This window comes from Botryllus schlosseri, chromosome 12, assembly GCF_051294905.1.
Source record: "Botryllus schlosseri isolate E-star chromosome 12, Bs_hap1, whole genome shotgun sequence".
Lineage (NCBI taxonomy): Eukaryota > Metazoa > Chordata > Ascidiacea > Stolidobranchia > Styelidae > Botryllus > Botryllus schlosseri.
In genome coordinates this window covers 2,557,644-2,577,029 of record NC_137247.1, presented here as the reverse complement: position 1 = coordinate 2,577,029, position 19,386 = coordinate 2,557,644, and the positions used below count along the sequence as shown (strand labels likewise).

Sequence of the window (19,386 nt, the reverse complement as noted above, 5' to 3'; positions counted from 1 at the left end):
CAGCATGTAACCAACTATACGCCATGGGGGTCACATAATGCCGATTGTTGCCATACTGACCTGATTAGATAGCTACCCTACGCAACGCAAGCTACGACCTTTTGGTATATTACTATTCCCCATGACAGTCTCACAGATTGTTGCGTTCGTAGAATTACCAAGTCACTGTTCCGAGCCGCAACTCCTTCTCTGATTTTAACGTTTGACCCGACTCACCTCGAGTCATTTTTATTTAATCACCAGTTAATCTGTAATCGAGTAATTTTACGAAAGTTCGCACCAATCCAAATCACAATTTTCAGTCACGAATCATAAACGGGTCATCTTTTATCATCATGAAATAGAAATGTAACGTAATAGCTGATCTTCTACCGCATGGTAGCTTTTAAAAGTGATGTGATAGTGCAGTTGGTTGAGATTTAAGTGATTTTTAGAGTAGTTTTAGGGGGAACTTCAAGTTCTTCTATCTAAAAAAGATATGTGGCAATTGAATATATGTTCGAATACTTGTAATTCTAAAATGCCGTCGCGGGCCGCGTGTTTGATACCTCTGTTCTAAACCATTCATGCGATGGATCATAGCTGTTTGCATTCGACCGAGTGATTGTTTTTGTTTGAGATTCATGGTGTTTCGACTACATTGGTCATTTTACACCAGGCCGATATACTTCATTTTCCCCCCGTATTTATCGACTCGTAGCACGGCCTACACTTCCAGGCTATTATAAAACACCGCTTCTAGGTGGATCACGTGGCGAGGAGAAGCCTAGATAAACCTCCAACACTTAGATAGGAATAATGGAGTCGACCTCAGTCGGACTCGAACCCACGATACATTTGCGTTGTAGCTGTGGATCATACCACTATACGCTATACCACTATACGCTATGATTGTCACTCTAATAATGATTACCACTGATTGCAGACGTTATAATTGGTTGATTACTAAATACTATTATATCGGACAACGACCTAATGTATCATGCCACCTTATTTTTGATCGCTTGTGTAATGTGTTAATTATCTTCCATAACTTTTCAGTATATGTACAATTGTACATGTCTCGATCTTCTTTGCATTTGATTTCAAAAGACTACTGCAAATCGTTTCGACACCTTCCTATCTTTTCATTGTATCGCTATCTTGTGGTGTATTGATCTAATGAAATTATTAATATAACTGATACTCGAAGAGCTTCTTGGGGGTACAGAACTTCAACATACAATTGAATGGCAGCTATTCCCATTGAAATGAGCCCGAAAATTTTCGGCTGACGCTGTCACGTCACAAACGATTGTTATAGTTCATTCAGCATCTCGCCGGATATCCGACGGTCGTCGAGCATGTCCGGTGTCCGCGTTCAAGTCGGAATAAAAGCAATTTCTTCTAAATGAATAGGCCTACTAGTCAGCCTACAGGATTACCGGATCACGACCTAACATATCGATCTCGCCTTCCGTCACATGCCACCTCGTTTTGTCGCTTATCTTTTTTATTCTCTGCTTTACTTATCATTCAGTGTAGCCTACCTGTACATGCCTCATCTCTACCAGGCTAAGGTGGGTGTGTGATTTCAGAGACTACTCTAAGCAGGCATGGTATGGTATGGTATGGATCGATATTTTGGTATGGAATATGGAACGATGCAAGTATGGTATGGAATGGAAGATTTTAATCTATGGTAGGGAACGACATTTCCATACTTTCATACTTTGGTATTTTATACATTTTATCGTGATCTGTGCAAGATTCATCAAGCGTACGTCGTTCGCTGTTCACGGAATACGATCGCTTTTGTTATGTGTGAACGCTGTGTAGGAACAAATACACGCTTATGCAGTGGCGGCTCGTCCTATAGGGCAACTGGGGCATTGCCCCACCTAAAATTCTGTTCAATAACAATTTAACCATTTATAGACGCACAGCGCTCAATATATATCGAGATCACAGCGAAACCCGCGTTCTTCTTGTGCTTTCGCTTGCAAATGCCCATACATAGCGAAGTCTCCGCGAAAATCGAATTCTCTTCTGTGTTTTCGCTTTGTGAATGCCTAGCCGGGGCTTGCCCCGGTAGCGCTCATAACAAGCTTTCACTATCTATTCTCTCAAAGCTGCGCACAATTAAGAAACGTTGCTTTACTCTCTCCTATTCGTAAAATGGCCGAGCAACCGGGGCAAATATGCTTGCTCGCCCCTAAGGTGTGATGTAACAATCGTATCTATATCTGAACTCGGATACCGTGATATGCGTTGAGTCGACCGTTGCTGGTACAGGTCGATTTTGATGGTGTTTCACACCATGATAATTCTTGAAACTTGGTATGTCATGTCGTGATGGTGGTATTTAACACTGTCCTAAGTTTCAGGGTTTCTACTCAAAGTTTAGGGTAGTAATTCCGTTTCCAAAGTCGAGTGTGTGCTGATCGGTCATGTATCGCAAACATATTTCACGCAAAGCCGGTATTGGTCTCCATTGATTTTAACGATGCTCCTTAGCTAGATCCGTCATGAACTTTTACATGGTATGTCTTGATTTTAGTATCGAACGCTGTGCCGAGTCTCAAGGTTGACACTCAATGATTAGGGCAGCAATTCCGTTATTAAGTTCGAGTATGGTAGAGATGTGCGCTGATCTGACACTTAGCCTACCTAACGCATTGCGGATTTCACGCAAAAGCCGGTGTATCTGTGTTCCATACTGAGATAGGTGATGAGATGATGATATCATGAAACAGTTTACTAACATCCTCGGTTTGCATTCAAATATTTAGTTTTATTTTATATTCTCCAATGTCAATTTCACCGTGGAATGGTGGCCTTCGGGCCATTTGCTCACAATTACAACCCCTGTCAAGCGCGATAGCTGTTTCGTTTTCGATGGCGGCTAACAGCTGATCGCTTGATCAGCCGATTCCTCAGTAAATATTACGCAAAATTCGGCGTTGATCTGTTCGTATTAATTTTGACAGTGTACCATACCGAAAACGGTCATGAGGCTATACTTCTCGATGATTTCATGTAACAGTGTACCAAGTTTTCGGCTTTCATCCACGTATTTATTCGGTAATATATTTTCCGGAGGCGATTTTGCAGCAGACATATAGACACTATAGTATAGACTATAGACCGTAAGCCGTATGTGTCGTGTGACAGTCTCCAGCCTCAAGGCCAGAATCTCCCAAGCTGTACCGGGACCGAATTTCCGAGGCTGCTATCCGTAGTTCTTCAGAATGATGTTTTGGATTCAATATGACATTTCCTTGTCCAATCTATGAGATAACAATTGCGTATGTGTCCGAACTCGTTGACCTTTCCAGTTAGGCATACGCAATCTCTCGATTTATAGTCATTTCCATTTCTGCAGATAAGTAGTCAGGTCAAGTGCGAACATGAATCTTGTTGAATCTTTGCTCCGTACGCCGTTTAGCCAGCTGCCTTTAGAGCAAAAATTAGAGGTAAAGCGACTAGGTCCGTATCAGCCTAGAAATTGCCCATTGATCCAATCGTACGCCGGAGGAAAGCGCACTCGTGCCTTTTCTTCAGCGCATTTCGATAAAAATGAATGGCTTACTTATGGCGAGGATAAAAACGCCTTGTTTTGCTTTTACTGTCTTTTATTCGACAGTGCCGGTACCGGAAGCAGTGGCTCTTGTTGGAACAAAATTGGTTATCGCGATCTGAAGCATTTGTCAGAGCGTCTGAAAACGCACCAAAAATCCCAAGTGCACATGGCTAGTGCAGTTAAATATAAATTGTTTGGCAGAGTAAATGTAATGTCGCAGCTCAATGAAAGTTATCGCGTATCAGTCTGCAAGCACAATGAGCTTGTAGATAAGAATAGGCATGTTCTCTCTCGGGTGATTGATGCCATTAAATTTATTGGAGTTCATGAATTGCCCCTTCGAGGCCACGATGAGAAGGAATGCTCTCTCAATAGGGGGGTATTTTTGGATCTAATTAAATACACGGCTTCCATTGATAGCATTTTGCGCGAACATCTCGACACCGCGACAGTAGCTAAGGGTACCACAAAGACTATTCAAAATGATGTGCTTGATTCGATATATCACATCTATCTACAGCATTTGTTTACCGAGATTGTTGACGCTGAATTTCTATCTATTCAGTCTGACGAAACAACTGACATTACGTGTTTGTCACAACTAGTCGTGATTTTTCGGTTCACGAAATTTGGTATGCCAGTCGAACGATTCCACAGCTTTGTGGCTGTTGACGATCGCACTGCTGTCGGAATTTCTTACGTATTAAAAAAAACATTACAGCCCTATTCAGTTGAGTCGAAACTTATTGCGCAAACCTACGACGACGCAGCAGTCATGAGTAGGGCTGGGCACAATGATTCGAGTACTCGAATCTGAATCGAGTATTAATTTTAATGATTCGAGTCGAGTAGTGAAATACGATTTTTTCGAGTACTGAAATTTTATGCTCCGCGCCACTGAAAGTTAATTTATCAACGAGAATTATAGTCTCGATACTAATTTTCACTGCTGAAGCTTTGAAATCTTGATTGGCCGTATCGTAGCATACGAAACATACAGTACAAAGCTACGAACGTTACCGGAAGTAGCACATTTCCAAAGTCATGATCATCCCACAACATTGTCACCAAGTGCAATGAAATCGGTATGGTCGAAAAAATATCAAAGTATCTTTAATGTGATGGATAACAGGCATTATATTCTTTGTGATCGCATAAAAGGTACATATTTGAACTTTGACATATTACTTCTGTTATGACGTCATAATGAGTAATACTCGATTACTCGACTCGACTCGAAGCATATTACATGATTCAGAATCGAATCACTCAGGTACTCGATTTTGCCCAGCCCTAGTCATGAGCGGATCGCGACATAGCGTACAAGTTTTAATGAAAGAAGTTTACCCGCATGCGCATTTTTTGCGTTGCTACGCGCATCAGCTCAATCTTGTAGTGAAAAAAATGTGCTTAGGAATATCTTCTGTCAAGATATTCTTTGCAAATCTTTCAGGGTTCTCCTCCTTTTTCTCTGTTTCGCCAAAGCGATCTGATCTATTGCGCGACATATGCAAGCACCGGTTACCTAGATGCGTATCAACACGGTGGAACTTCCAATCCAGAGTTGTGCAACGAGTGTCAGAGAGTAGAGTGGAGCTTCTGGAATGCTTCTCAGTGATTGAGAGCTCTCCTGTCTGGGATGATACTTCCATACGTGAAGCGGCGGGGCTTAAACGACTCCTGGAAGACGAAGAATTTTTGTTCTTTTTGAAGCTTTTTTGTGACATCTTCATGCACGTCGATACACTGTACAGTAGGGCTGTTCAAAAATAACTTTTTTTCCCCAATTCAAGCCGGTCACCTCTTAAATCGTCAGGTTGCAGTAGAAAACCTTGCTCACCAAATTTCACTCGATTCCAACCAGTAAAGGCCTCCGCAGATCCAATTAAAAATTTTAATTTATTATGGAAAATTTTTAAAAAAAATTTCCAAATTTTTCTGCCAACCCCATGAAATTGTTGAGCTGTCTTCAAAGACGTTGCAAAACAAATTTGAGTCAATTCCGACCAGTAGAAGCGGAGTTATGTGAGTTTTTCGTTGATAAATCGCGGATTATCCACCGATCAAGGATAATCCGAGAAATATCATCGAAAAACGCACATAACTCCGCTTCTACTGGTCGGAATTGACTCAAATTTGTTTTGCAACGTCTTTGAAGACAGCTCAACAATTTCATGGGGTTGGCAGAAAAATTTGGAAATTTTTTTTATTTATTTTCCATAATAAATTACAAATTTTAATTGGATCTGCGGAGGCCTTTACTGGTTGGAATCGAGTGAAATTTGGTGAGCAAGGTTTTCTACTGCAACCTGACGATTTAAGAGGTGACCGGCTTGAATCGGGGAAAATAAGTTATTTTTGAACAGCCCTACTGTACAGCACTTTTCAGTCGCGTATGGCCGATGGTACTATACTGCGCAATTGTGTATTGCACATTTTTGTGAGGCAATTTCGCATATCCGGGCGAATGTACACTTCGCTGGTGACACAGCGCTTTTACGTCGTGGGATAAGTGTGCAAAACCTGCTTGTTGCGGCTCTCGAATGTTGCGATATACTGATGTCCCAAATCCAACATCGTCTGAATGGTGACCAGTTGGTTACTTTCGCCCTGTTAAGTCCGAGAAATTTCCCTGCCTACAAAATTCATTTTCCTTCTGGACTACTGCGCAGCGTGCCTCGTTATTACCCGATGATCGACATTGCTCGGTTGGAGAGCGAGTTGACTTGTTTGTATTCTAACACATCCTTTTCGGAAATTAAAACCACTAGTGAACTTTCAAAATTCCTAGTTGAAAATTCGCTTTCGATCAACTTTGCTACAGTAACTAGCTTTCTGAATATCATTTTGACCACCCCGATTTCATCCGCGGAATCCGAGCGCAGTTTCAGCACATTGAAACGTATCAAGACCTTTCTCAGAAACAGGATGGGCCAAGATAGGCTTAATGCGTTGGCTGTTCTCTCGATTCACAACGACGTGGTTCTGGGAATTCCAGATTTCAATAAACTCGTTATTGAACATTTTGCTAATAAGAAATCACGTCGTGCACAATACTTATACAAGACATAAATTAATGCTGGTGGGCGGACGACTGTACACATCATGTTCTTTCCGAATAATTTCAATCAAGTGAGCCCAGGTAACTCAACCATGTCTATGGCTAAGGAAAAGTGAGTGGTTTTCATCCTTATTACTCGAGGCACACTGACAGTTAATTTACCGATATATTTTGTTATGGCTATGGAAAAAAAGTGAAAAATTCATCAAGATGAAATAATTTATTCATGAAATTGTTTAATGCGATATGTGCTCGCATTTCAATTTAACACAATGCTTTGATTCCTGCTTGAATGATGGCAGGCAGACTCGTAATTAATCTTCCATGGATAACAGCTGGCTTTTTATAATGTTTTACGTTTATGGGTGCCACCGCTTTGATTGCCTATCCCCTGGTCGTAACGCATCAGGATCGTGTACCAAACACTTTCGGACGAGGGCAAATCGATTTGACTCGCTTTCGGGACGAGAATCCATATACAAATCGGGTCGGAGGCGCTGCAGCACTTTACAGAATTGCTGAGCATGGAACGATTAAAACACCACAAGGTGTCATGCGAATGCTCTTTGTAGGTAGTTGGTCTGTGTATTTTTGGTATAGTCTTACTCGGCGCTTGCGTAATCTCTACCACGAAATCATAACGCATGCTACTAAGGATAACCTGATGATTGATTCGTGGCATGGGAACGATTCTTAGTTCGCGTACATTTTGTAAAATAATCATTTGAATAAAAAACAATGAATAAAACATTTGTTACCGCACTTCAAGTCACGCCACCGGCAAACCTCTCGCGGCACCTACGTTAAAAATCATTGTTTACGGGAAATTCATGTGGCCATCATGAACTTTGAAAAACGCTACTGTGACGTCATATTGATAACAAGTCGCTTGCGGCCCTTGCCCCACCACCCGATATTGTCACGAGCCGCCACTGCTTATGCTTATGCACGGGTTTTAGGAGCACCTGGAATGACATGATTTTGTGATGCAATAATGACAACAGTAATATTGATCCGATCATAGTGTCCTATATGGTGTCGACACAAGCAAATCTCACGGCTCAGTGAAATTGTATCACATCACAATTTCCATTTGGCTACAGGCAATTTGACGGTCATTTTTGACCGGCTTGCCGAGCATTAAATTTGGTAAAACGGGTATCAATCGAAAGCTGACTCTGCACTGATTACGAAAATATAAATTTTATTCCGCTCGCGCCCCTGGAATCCCCACAATCAGACTCGAATTTTTCATTGGTATGGAGATTGGCATTGGGACGCAACAACCCTGTCCGCTCTTTGTCTCTTGAGCTATTCTCTCGTTTCGCCAGACAGCATTGTTGCGTCCCAATGCCAATCTCCATAACAATGAAAAATTCGAGGCTGATTGTGGGGGTTCCAGGACCGCGAGCGGAATAAAATTTATATTTTCGTAATCAGTGCAGAGTCAGCTTTCGATTGATACCCGTTTTACCAAATTTAATGCTCGGCAAGCCGGTCAAAAATGACCGTCAAATTGCCTGTAGCCAAATAGAAATTGTGACGTGATACAATTTCACTGAGCCGTGAGATTTCCTTGCGTCGACACCATATAGGACACTATGATCCAATATTCTACTGAGTCTACTAGACACGGCGTAGTCTATCATGTGACGCAATAATTGGTAATGTAGGCTACTCCAACTACCTCACTCCTTGAGTGACGACAGCTTACTAGCAATCATGCTGCAATGTACTAATAGCTCATAATACATTTCTTCTGAAACATTGCCCGCCACATTTACACTATTTACATACCGAGATAGATATCTTATTGGTCACATTTCAAACGCTTTTGCATCTGGATTATAGATCAAATAGTGGGGTAGATATAGTTTGAAATTCTCGCCACGCTAACCTCAACCAAATACTGTATTATACTAATAATCACGCACATCGCTGCAGTATTAATCACCTGCAGCTGGGATATTTTGTGGGTGCGCTTGTATTATAAGTTATTGTGCGAATATTTACTTCAAACTTGCATGTGCCTAATGCCAATGTATCGGAAATGCGATGATATTCTTATGGAGGGTCCTAGACAACAATCCGCTGACTATCTAATTTTGCTCGCGGAAGCTATAGACGTACACGGCACCTCACCACCGTGAACTAAACCTCACCAAAACAGACTCTGTAAAACTATTACCAGGAATTAGATTCGCATCTTGGCTGGTTTAAGCAATAATTACTCCCGAAATATCATAATACAGGTGCTAGGAAAGGTACTTTACCATGATATTGAAGTATTTGAAAGTATGGAATATGTATCAAGTATGGTATGGAACAATGTTGGTATGGTATGGAAAATTGCAAGTATGGTATGGAGAGAGTAAGGCAAGTATGGAATATGGAAAATCCACGTTCCATACCATACCATACCATACCATACCATGCCCTGACTCTAAGTCGTTTCGACATCTTCCTATCTTGTCGTTGTATCGCAGTTTTGTGGTGTTTGGAAATGATGAAAATAATAATAAACTGATACTGACACTGATACTGTTTCTCAGACTTTTAGCACAACGGATTCTTGATGGTTTGAAAGACAACTCAATGAATAAACATATAAATTTTCACAAGAGAGACACAGAGAGAGAATCTGTATTTGTCAAGCGTGCAAATCAATACCATACATTACAAAAAAGCAATTATAGGTTCGGTATGTGCAGTGTAACATACTGATTAGCATGGTATAGACGGGAGTTTCGACAAAACCGAGTGATCAAAGCCGAGTTACGGGAGCATCTTACTATAGAGGTCGTATACCAGTTAACTAATAAAATACTAATAATGAAGAAAACCGTACGATAGAGCTGTGAAAAGGATAAAAAATAAAAGTAATAGCTCCAAAAAGGCCTGAATCGCATCGGCTTACATTCGAAATTGAAATATAGCGGGTGATTGTCTATTTCTGAATCAGGTGATCGGGCATGCAGTTCCATCACTTTAGGAAAGGTAATTTTGAAATCCTGATACAACAGAGGAACCTTTTCTTCTTCGATTTACATTTGGCGATTGAATTGACGTCTCTTGCGCCACCTAGGGTAGCCTTTATTCCGACAGCCGTCACCTTGATTCGTTTTCGACATTTCTTTTCATTTTCGCTTGATCACGATGGAGGGGCGAATGTCATTAGCGGATTTCGCGCGACGCATGGTGATTGCACGCTTGTCTTCGAAGTGAGCTGGTTGAGTTGAGTTCGAAACGGCACGGCGGCGGCGTGTGACAGATATCAGCTGCTGTTTATCTGATAATGCGAAGTTTCAGAGAATAATGTTACTACGTTAAATATGTTAACGATTAAAGCGGAAAGAGTTTGCCTATCGTTGTCCAAGTCTGGTCTTGAGGGATTCTTAATGAAATCTCAAATTTTGTGTTGGATAATATAAGCATTTTCCGTTTATTCAAAGTTGCTTCGCTGGCCGCATGAAATCGCGGGTCGTATGTTCGACACCCCTGGCCTATAAAGTTTTGTCTTAGGGTTACTAATATTTTGGAAAAAAGAAAGGGGGATACTTTTTCAAAATATTCAGACTTTGAATACTGGAGTAAAATCCGGAAAAAATGGTTAATTTTCCATGGCATTGTGGTTGTTTGACTAAAAAAAGTCAACTTTCTGACTCAACTCCAGAAATACCGTTTTTCTTTCACACTTTACGTTGGTTGACTAAAAAAAGGGTCGTCAGTTTCGTTCGAACCACGAATTTCCTATTTAGCGTCATTTATGCCCATTTCACTCGAATCTATCCACTATCGCAGCTCTAAAAGCAGTAAAGGAGAACGAATTGCCAAAAAGCAGTACATTTAGGCGTCCTCGGAGGACATTTTCAAAAACCTGAAAAAGGAGGACAAATCCTTTTAAAGGAGGACGTATGGTAACCCTAGTTTTGCCTAGAAACTCAAAATGGTTAAGCCACTAATATCTACCCTGAATGATAACAAAGAACATTACCAGAAGTGTTATCGGCAGACGACGTACCTTCAGGTTGGGTAGACAGCGGGAGTAAATAATCATCTCCATCAGTTTGCTGAAGCATTGTATCTGGAGTAGTCAGCGTTAAGTCATCACCTCCATCGTTTGACAGTATGGGCACAGTCTGATAAGTTTCCACAACGGTTATTACGTGCTCCTCGTCTGAGTGCGATTCAAATCTAGTTTCCGCGTAAGGATCAATGGTTGCGTTATGAATGTCCTCCATACTTTCGTACGCAAGGTTGATTACATCCAGCGGTGTAGCTGGTAGCGGCTCGTTTTGCATAAGAGCCGCCGAGTGTAGAGATCGATTAGGCGACGGGATGTAATACGATGCCGTTGATGGTTCTGGCGTTGTAACGTTAACGCTAGGAGACAATGTGTGGAATCTATGTGTGTGCATGTTCGCTACGATTTGCATTTGCTTTTCCATTGCTTCTTTCGTCTTCTTGTTATGCCAAGCACCGTATATCATTCCTATAGTAGCCAGAATGAGTACGCAGGTTGATACGGTGATTACGATTATCCATTCAAGTGCGAGCACTGTGGTAGTTGCGGTGCTTGTTGGAGTGAGAGGAATCGAAGTTGTAGAGCATTCACACGTTTGCGTTTCTGATATATTTCCGTCCCCACAACCACCTGAAATCAGTATATGCATGCATGTAAAGAGAGAGGGAGAGAGAGAGAGATGATATTCTTTTTCGTCTGCACCACCGAGATGCTTTGACGACGGAGATGCGATACTGCCTTATAGTAGAGCCCGACCAATTTTCGGTTCGCCGATAATATCGAGTCGATATCACACTTTGAAAGAATTATCGGTATCGGCCATTGGAGGTGAAAAATATCGGCAATTTTCGTGACGTCACATGGTTGTAGGAAGTCAGAAAACTGTAATCCTTGACCGCTATACTAGGAATATTGCTGTATTTCATATAGCTTACACTTTCAAGATGTCCAATGTCCATGTACAGATACAGTCTTTTCAGTTTATTTCATGTTCAAGTATGTCAATGACTGTAAAGCTGTTGAAATAAATGCTCTGAAGTTTTGAAAATGCGCCTTTTGAGGTAGATTCCACCTTATTTGAATATCGGCTGAATATATCGGTGTTATCGGTGAAAGTGTTAGATATCGGTTTTATCGGTATCGGCCCGAAAATCCAATATCGGTCGGGCTCTACTTTATAGTAAGGTCATCTAGTCTGCACCCCAAGTCTGCACCCCAATCTTTTTTCTCCTCCATGCTATCGGCGATTGATGAGCGCCTAGCAGGATAGCCGCGGACACCAGTTTTCCAGTCTTTGATCTCACCCGGCCGGGAATAGAACCCACCGAGCCACTACCTACCGATCAAGAAGCCGGATGTATCACCATTACACTATCTCGCTCGGTAGATGATGTATGCCAAGTTATTTTCCATCACAAACAACTAGTTTTCTATATCACGGCAAGATAGCGTAATTGTACAACGTTCAAGCGTAATTGTACAACGTTCGGCTTCTTGATCGGTATGTCGCGGGTTCAATCCCTGGCCGCGGGTCAACCCGAAGGTCTAATTAGTAACACTGGTATCATTAGCTTTCTCGCTTGGCGCTTAGCACTTCGGCTATCGCACGGAGGGGTGGCGCAATACATGAAAACTTTACCAGGCTATATTTACACCTGCCGTGTCTAGCGATGTATGCATATGCACAGATCGTGTGTATCATGAGTCGGTGTATACGCCGCAAAACATGAAGGACAAAAATATCCAACGTCCTGTACCCAATATATATCGCTCAATTATATAGGCAGAATACGTCGGATGTTCTTAAGGAATATTGGATATTCTTTAGAAATATACAGAGGTGGCCATGCAGTGACGAAGTATATTTGAAGAGTTTCGGAGTTAAAGAACTTCAATATACAATTAAATTGTATATTCAAATTGAAATAGACCCGAATAACTAGTGGCGCATAAAAAACGAATTGCTTCAACTTTTCGCAGCATTCCAAGTATGTTTTGCCTGCCTGTTCTACTTCATCAAGTGGTTGTGATTTTAGGCAACTTCTCACCTTAAAATTCGAGTTCATTAGGCAAATCTAAGCCTGGAACACTTACTTTATCACTGACTCCCAAATCGCTACTTCTACTTGTAATTAAGTAGAAGTTTATGACTTCACTTCTGTATCTACTTGGGTATCAACGATGACTACTTTGACCACCTCTCGGGATATATAGAGCGCTGATATTCATAATGTATAATCCTGGAAGAGCGCTACGTTCTCAGTCGCAAAAGCTCCTGTCCGTTCCAAGAGTCAGAACATCGACCTACGGCGAGAGAACCTTTTCTTCCTCGGCCGCCATTCTGTGGAACAATCTTCCAATTTCTATCAGACTATGTGACTCGCAATATGTTTTCAAACGCAAAATCAAGACCCGTTTATTCACACGAGCGTTCGAACTAGAGTAGTGTTCATTCCGCTCTATAACTATGCACTTCGTCTTTTATACATATCGTTTACTTTTATATTTTATTGCCTTTTATGTACAGCGCCCTAGCGTAGTAATGATATATTGTTATATTCGGCGCTCTATAAATTATTATATTATTATTATTATAATAAAAATATATTAATATTATAATAAAATAAACCCGGTCATATCAATATGAATTGAATATTCTATATTCAATTGTATATTGAAATTCGGTACCTCCAAATGTCTATACGACTAGTTTCTTGCTGAAGTCGTGCAAATTTTATCTCGGTAAAGCAATGTAAGCCTATACCTGGATTTTCGAGTTTGCGAATGTTTTGACACGTTCTGTTCCGCTGTTGAGTTGATTCAGCTTCGCAGGAGCACGACGACCATAGGCTCCACGGTGTCCAAATCAAGCAGTTGGTCTGGAGAAAGAAATGTTATTTGTCTCATTACATTTCAGACAGGATAAGAGTAGGGGGCTGGGAGCAATGATTCGAGTACTGCAATCTAGATCAAGTGATAATTCTAATAGAGAAGTAGGCCTAGTATAATATGATTTTTTCGAGTACTGAAATTATACGCTCCTTGCCACTAATAGTTTATCAAAACAATTTAAGGCTGCGGCAGCATTCAATTCTCGATTGATTGTATTTAAAACAAAAATCAATTCAAAACAACACGTCCAAAACATTCTCCTTTTTTAAAACATTTTTTTAAAAATATTTTTTAGTCATGACGTCACGAATCTTTAAATGTGACGTCACATTGACAATTGAAAATGCAGGGTAAATATGGCTCCTTCGACGAAAAGGGCTTCCGACCACTGTCATAAACAGACCAAAAATATCTTTAACCGGGACTACATCGTTATGCAACATTTCTACGGTCGTCTGTCATCATCATCAAAGCACCCATTCGTACCAATGATCTATATCTACTTGCTATGACTGTCGAACCTATTACGATTTCGAGAGTTCCGGCTGCTCCATATCGTATACGTCGACTATATTGGGTGCAAATCGCCTGTGGGCTCTGCTCATGCCACATGTTTTTGAAGTATTTTACACAATTATGGCATACTTATACAACGTTTGGGAAAAAAACAACGATTTTTTTTCAAAAAGGCATTTGTTTCAAATACTGTTTAAATTGAAACATGTTTTAAACACAATGTTTTAAAACACCGTTTGTTATAAATACTACTCTAGTTGAACGCAGAATACAAAACGTAGTAAAAACCTACTCACGTGAGAATAATCACACCAGTGACACAAAGTGAGATTACACCCATGCCACACGAAACCAGAACATACCCCAGACTTATACCGCGGTATAAATCAGTACAATATTTTAATCGAAATTATATTGTAAAGGCTCGTATAGGATTTATTATGGCGATATAATTCTGAGGTAGGTTCTATTTTCGTGTTCCACACTCTTCGGCCCTTTGAGTGTGAATACTAACTATTTTCGCTAAGGCAGCATATTTGACGACTGGATCACATCTACTCTTAATATATGTAATCGCGCCATCGTACTTCATCGACTCCGTTGGAGCAATCCGGAGTTCCGTTGCATACATTTGCCATCGTCGTCGTCTCGCTCGCCGTATCATTGCCCACGCAAAAGAACAGATCTTCCCTGCCCCCGCCCAGATCGCATCCCTGTTCGTCAGTTCCAGCCACGCAGTCTTTCGTTCCGTCGCATATTTGACGGGAAGAGACGCATTGGTGAAACGGGGCACAACGAAAACCGTCGCAGGAACCGTTGTAGTACAAGCAATTCGTTTCGTCTTCCCCTTTCAAGCAATCCTTGGCGCCGTCACACACCTGATAAAGTATTAGCTTGTTTGGTCGCATTTTACGATAATAGTGAGTTTGATAATTGAGCGAAATGACGGTAATCTAATTGGAGTTTAATCAGTGAAACGTTCCTAATTATAATCTAATTTCTGCTTTTCCTGAAATGCTGCTAGAGGACTGTATAGTGCGAATAAGGTTGCATTTAAAACAAACGGCGTGTTGAAACATTTTGTTTACAACTTGTTTTGAACAATGTTTTAAATAAATGCTTTTTTGAAAAAAACAATTTTTTTTTCGAACTTCTAATTATGCCATAATTGTGTATATACGTCCGAAAAACATTGCAGTATGTGCCTACGGACGATTTGCATCAAAAATAGTCGACGTAAACGATGTGGGGTGGCTGGGACCCTCGAAATCGTCGTCGGTTCAATAGTTTTTGCACGTAGATAGATCATTGGTACGGAATGGGTGTTCTGATGATGATGACAGCCGACCGTAAAAATGCCGCATAACGATGTAGTCCTGGTTAAAGATATTTTTGGTCAGTTTATGAAAGTGATCGGAAGCCCTTTTCGTCGAAGGAGCCATATTTACCCTACATTTTTAATTGTCAATACCAATCCACTGTGACGTCACAATTTAATATCCGTGACGTCATGCCTAAAAACAAACAAAAAACAAACAAACAAATAAAAACATGTCTTAAACAAGGGCCTTGTTATAAACTGGTTTGTTTTAAATTGATTTTTGGAAGGCAACCATAAGTGTACCACCCTCGCCAAGCTCGAAATACAGACGTTTGCCATTCTCGTGATGATGAGAATGTTTTTTGATTTGATATACGAACTAAACTTGGTTTTTGTTGTATTTTTGTCTCAAGTTTTTGCAAATTCAGTAATTCCAATTCTAATGCAATTTGAAAAAAGTGTGTAGCCATAACTATAATTCCTATTTAATTTGGAAAAGCTGAAGATTTTCTACAGTTGTCAATCTCTGCTCGCTATATAGAGGCCCCATCCCACGGATCTTAAACGCCGTTGCCGTATACTAGCGGCCTAAATCGACCGAATGCATATGCAAAGGAAAAAAGATTGAGACATCTACACAATGCCGGTCTTGCCTTGTCCAAATTAAAGCATTGAGTTCGGTTCGATTTGCTGCACCGGTAAGTAGACTGGCAGTCGATTTCGCAAGCCTTTTCGTCGGAGCCGTCGCGACAGTTATTGTACCCATCACAGTGCTCGTGATTTAAGTATTTGTTGCCTGCAATATTCGAATTGGGTATGTTAACTTGGTTCCAGAGTGCTGATAAGATTAAACACGAGTCAAAATTGGGACAAGAAGCTGACTAGTATTAAAACTAGGGATGGTCCGAACAAGAGACGTGCGGTCAGGGTAGGCAAACGAGGCACTGCCTCCCCTGTCGCCTGGATGTAGGGTTGCATTTAAAACAGAAATAAATTTAAACGTGTTTGTTTTAAAACAAGGCCCTTATTTTAAATTTTTTTTTAAGCCATGACGTCACGAAAATCCAATTGTTACGTCATAGTGGATTGACATTGACAATTGAAAATATAGGGTAACTACAGCTCCTTTGACGAAATATCTGTACTATTACTGTTGAATCGACTATTTCAAGGGTTCTAACCATCCCATATCGATATCCGTCGGTTATATCGGGTGGTAATTGTCCGTATAGGCTTATAGAACATGTTTTTGGAGTGTATTTACACAATTATGGCATAATTTTACAACTTGAAATAAACACAATTTTTTTTAAAAGGCTTTTGTTTTAAACAGTGTTTTAAACATGTTTCAAACAAAGCGTTTTAAAACACCGTTTGTTTTAAATGCAACGCTACCTGGATGAGTAAAGAAAATTGTGAAAACCTTCAATGATTATTGATTATATTGATATTTACCGTCGATGTCCACGAATAACGATAGAGTTGAATATTTTTCATCCAACATCACCAATTTTATATTTATTGTTCAAAAATACAGCGCGAAAGGAGAGGTGAGACATAGGTGAGGCATGGGCGGGTCGTGCCTCACCTGCAGCAATGCAATTCGTCAAAAACAGCTCAGTATTCGTAATAACTGATATCTATCAAATGCTATTGTCGCACAGATTCCGAAAATATGAATATTAACTATCTTAGAGCACTGGAACTCCCTCAAAATCGCCAAGGAATGTCAAATTTGGATTATTACGTACAATGGCAGCGCAGAGAAACAATTGCCAGGTGAGGCAGAATTGAATCGGCCTCACTAACTATACTCGCTCACTATTCTACGTGGATTATATTGTACAATGTACTGTGACGAGTCTTCACTGAGGACTAGTGTAGAGGACTAAACCTTTCAAGGTTAGACGATGATGGAATATTATGTTATTGAAAATGTAGTCGCCGGTGAGTTGTCAACAACATATTTGAGTTGTATAATAAGGACTATAAAGGATGAACTATATCATGATGCAGCGACGGATCTTTATTGGATGTCTGCACTCGACATGTTTCAAAGGTTGCACAACGGCACAGACTGTAGCGAGCCTAAATATTCCTGTTCTTACCATTCTCACAAGCCAAGCCAGGTGTTATTGGTGGCCAATCTTGGCATAACGTCCGATCAATGACGTGACGGTGTGCGCCGTCATTGCAACACACTTTTGCCTCTGCTTCCCTTGGAAAATACGTGAATACACATCGCAATATAATCATTTTCGAATTGCGCTACGGACCCTAACAACATGCTAATTTGCATAATAAAATATACACATTATCTATCGTAACGCAACTATAAGACACAGGTCTGGTTTCCATATTCGACATAGCGTAGTGCTGACGATAAACGCCTACTAATCTGGTGGATCCGTGTCGATTCCCGTCGGGGATTTATCTGAGCCCCTCTTCCCCCGTCGTCGCCGTTCTTACGGCGACAAAGAAGCCCGGAAAAAGACCCGACTGAAAAAAGCACTCGCAAGGAATGGAAAGAACTAGTAGAAAGGGCCGTTGCTTCAAAAAGATCAACATCGAAAAGAACTGTGACATCGGGCACTCTAGGCCGAGGTGGATGAAGGATCGCAACAACTGCGTGTCGCTCGACATCCTCCTATCTGTTCATTGCACCGCATTGTGACTTATCGCATTGTACATTATGTGTGACTTGTTCAGATGAGAAATATAGCTGGACTTATCATTATCACTAATGTCCCCACTCTTCGTCTCCGTATCTACAGACAATATTTTTGGCCGAATCGAGTAAGAATTATGGTGCACTGTTATGGGCTATAGGAGCACGAGAAAACAGAAGACGAAACAAAAAATGACACGCCGCAACATCATGTAACTAACATAAGTAAAAGGTGTAGGATGTAATGCATCACACAATGTACATATAATTATACCGCATTGCCTATATTTGTGCAATATATCGTTATATAAATATATCACACAGCATATAGGCTATGCTATTAACTATCCAACCGTTTTAATGGTCTTTGCTTTGTAGAAATCAACTCACCCTTTGGAAATTATTGTGGTACTTTCGTTGCACCAGAAACATATGGAAGTGGATGGGTCGAAGGGAGCCCAGTTACCACTAATTTGACACCTGAAAGATATAGTAACAACTCAGCTTGTCGATATGGTGTACCGGTGATATGAGTTCGATAGGTGTATAAAATTCACCTGGATACGTACCATTGTGGAAAAGAATATTCAGCGAAGCACTGTTTCTGAAGGAATGCCACAATCACCCATTTGACTACATTCATGTTCAATGTTCATGCGGAGTTCATTGCCTACGAATAACTTCTAACTAAAGCATTAATTTCGCGCATCCTCTATTCTCACAGATATAGGCTCATATGTACTGCATATACTCGTAAACATTTGATAGAATATGTCGCGAAAGAAATATTACTTATCGAATCATCACCCGCCTTTGATGATTTAATAGATATATCCCGCTCTGTCTTATAACGATCGGACACAATATGACACATTCTACTCGCAGGTTACTCATGGCCCACCAATGCATGGCGTGTCCGTACATAAATGAACTAAACATTATATCAAATCTATCATTTGACGGGTGCTGAGGTCATTCCGTGGAATAGGCGACGCGGAAGGCCAACTATATGTATACTGTAAAGCAGGGGTGGCGAACTCGTGGTCCGCGGGCCACATCTAACCCGCGAGAAGGTCTTGAGAGGCCCACGCGATAATTTTCGAAACTGCATGGTTATATTATCAAAAATGAGTTTCACATGTAATTTATCGCGATCTTCTAAGGTCAACCAAAGCTTTGAATACGGCTGACCGCAAAAATTTGGGATGTTGATGACTAAAAATGCAACATTTCCGACGATATTCGTAGCCAGGGCGGCGAAAGAGGCCATGCCCCCACATTTTCGTAATTTTCGTATTTGTAAATTAACATAAGGTAGATTACTTCGCGGCAGATTGCCTTT

The 19,386-nt window shown here is 40.7% G+C and overlaps 2 protein-coding genes across 3 annotated transcripts in view; one reads left to right on the top strand and one right to left on the bottom strand.

Moving 5' to 3' along the window:
• LOC145451529 (coiled-coil domain-containing protein 124-like) overlaps positions 1–19,386 on the top strand; it is a 93,741-nt gene that overhangs the window by 64,643 nt on the left and 9,712 nt on the right. The window lies entirely within an intron of this gene.
• Positions 9,250–18,852, bottom strand: LOC145451516 (uncharacterized). Of its 2 annotated transcripts, none has more exons than XM_080329726.1 (8): positions 18,614–18,852; positions 18,435–18,524; positions 17,485–17,594; positions 16,030–16,172; positions 14,643–14,933; positions 13,412–13,526; positions 10,618–11,277; positions 9,250–9,912 (listed from the first exon to the last, which is right to left on the bottom strand). In XM_080329726.1, exons 1-8 carry the CDS (start codon positions 18,685–18,687, stop codon positions 9,761–9,763), a joined length of 1,635 nt encoding a protein of 544 aa, XP_080185852.1. In that variant the 5' UTR covers positions 18,688–18,852; the 3' UTR covers positions 9,250–9,760. The 2 variants fall into 2 exon arrangements, with proteins under 2 accessions (XP_080185852.1, XP_080185853.1); XM_080329727.1 differs by having other exon boundaries at positions 10,645–11,277; positions 18,614–18,845.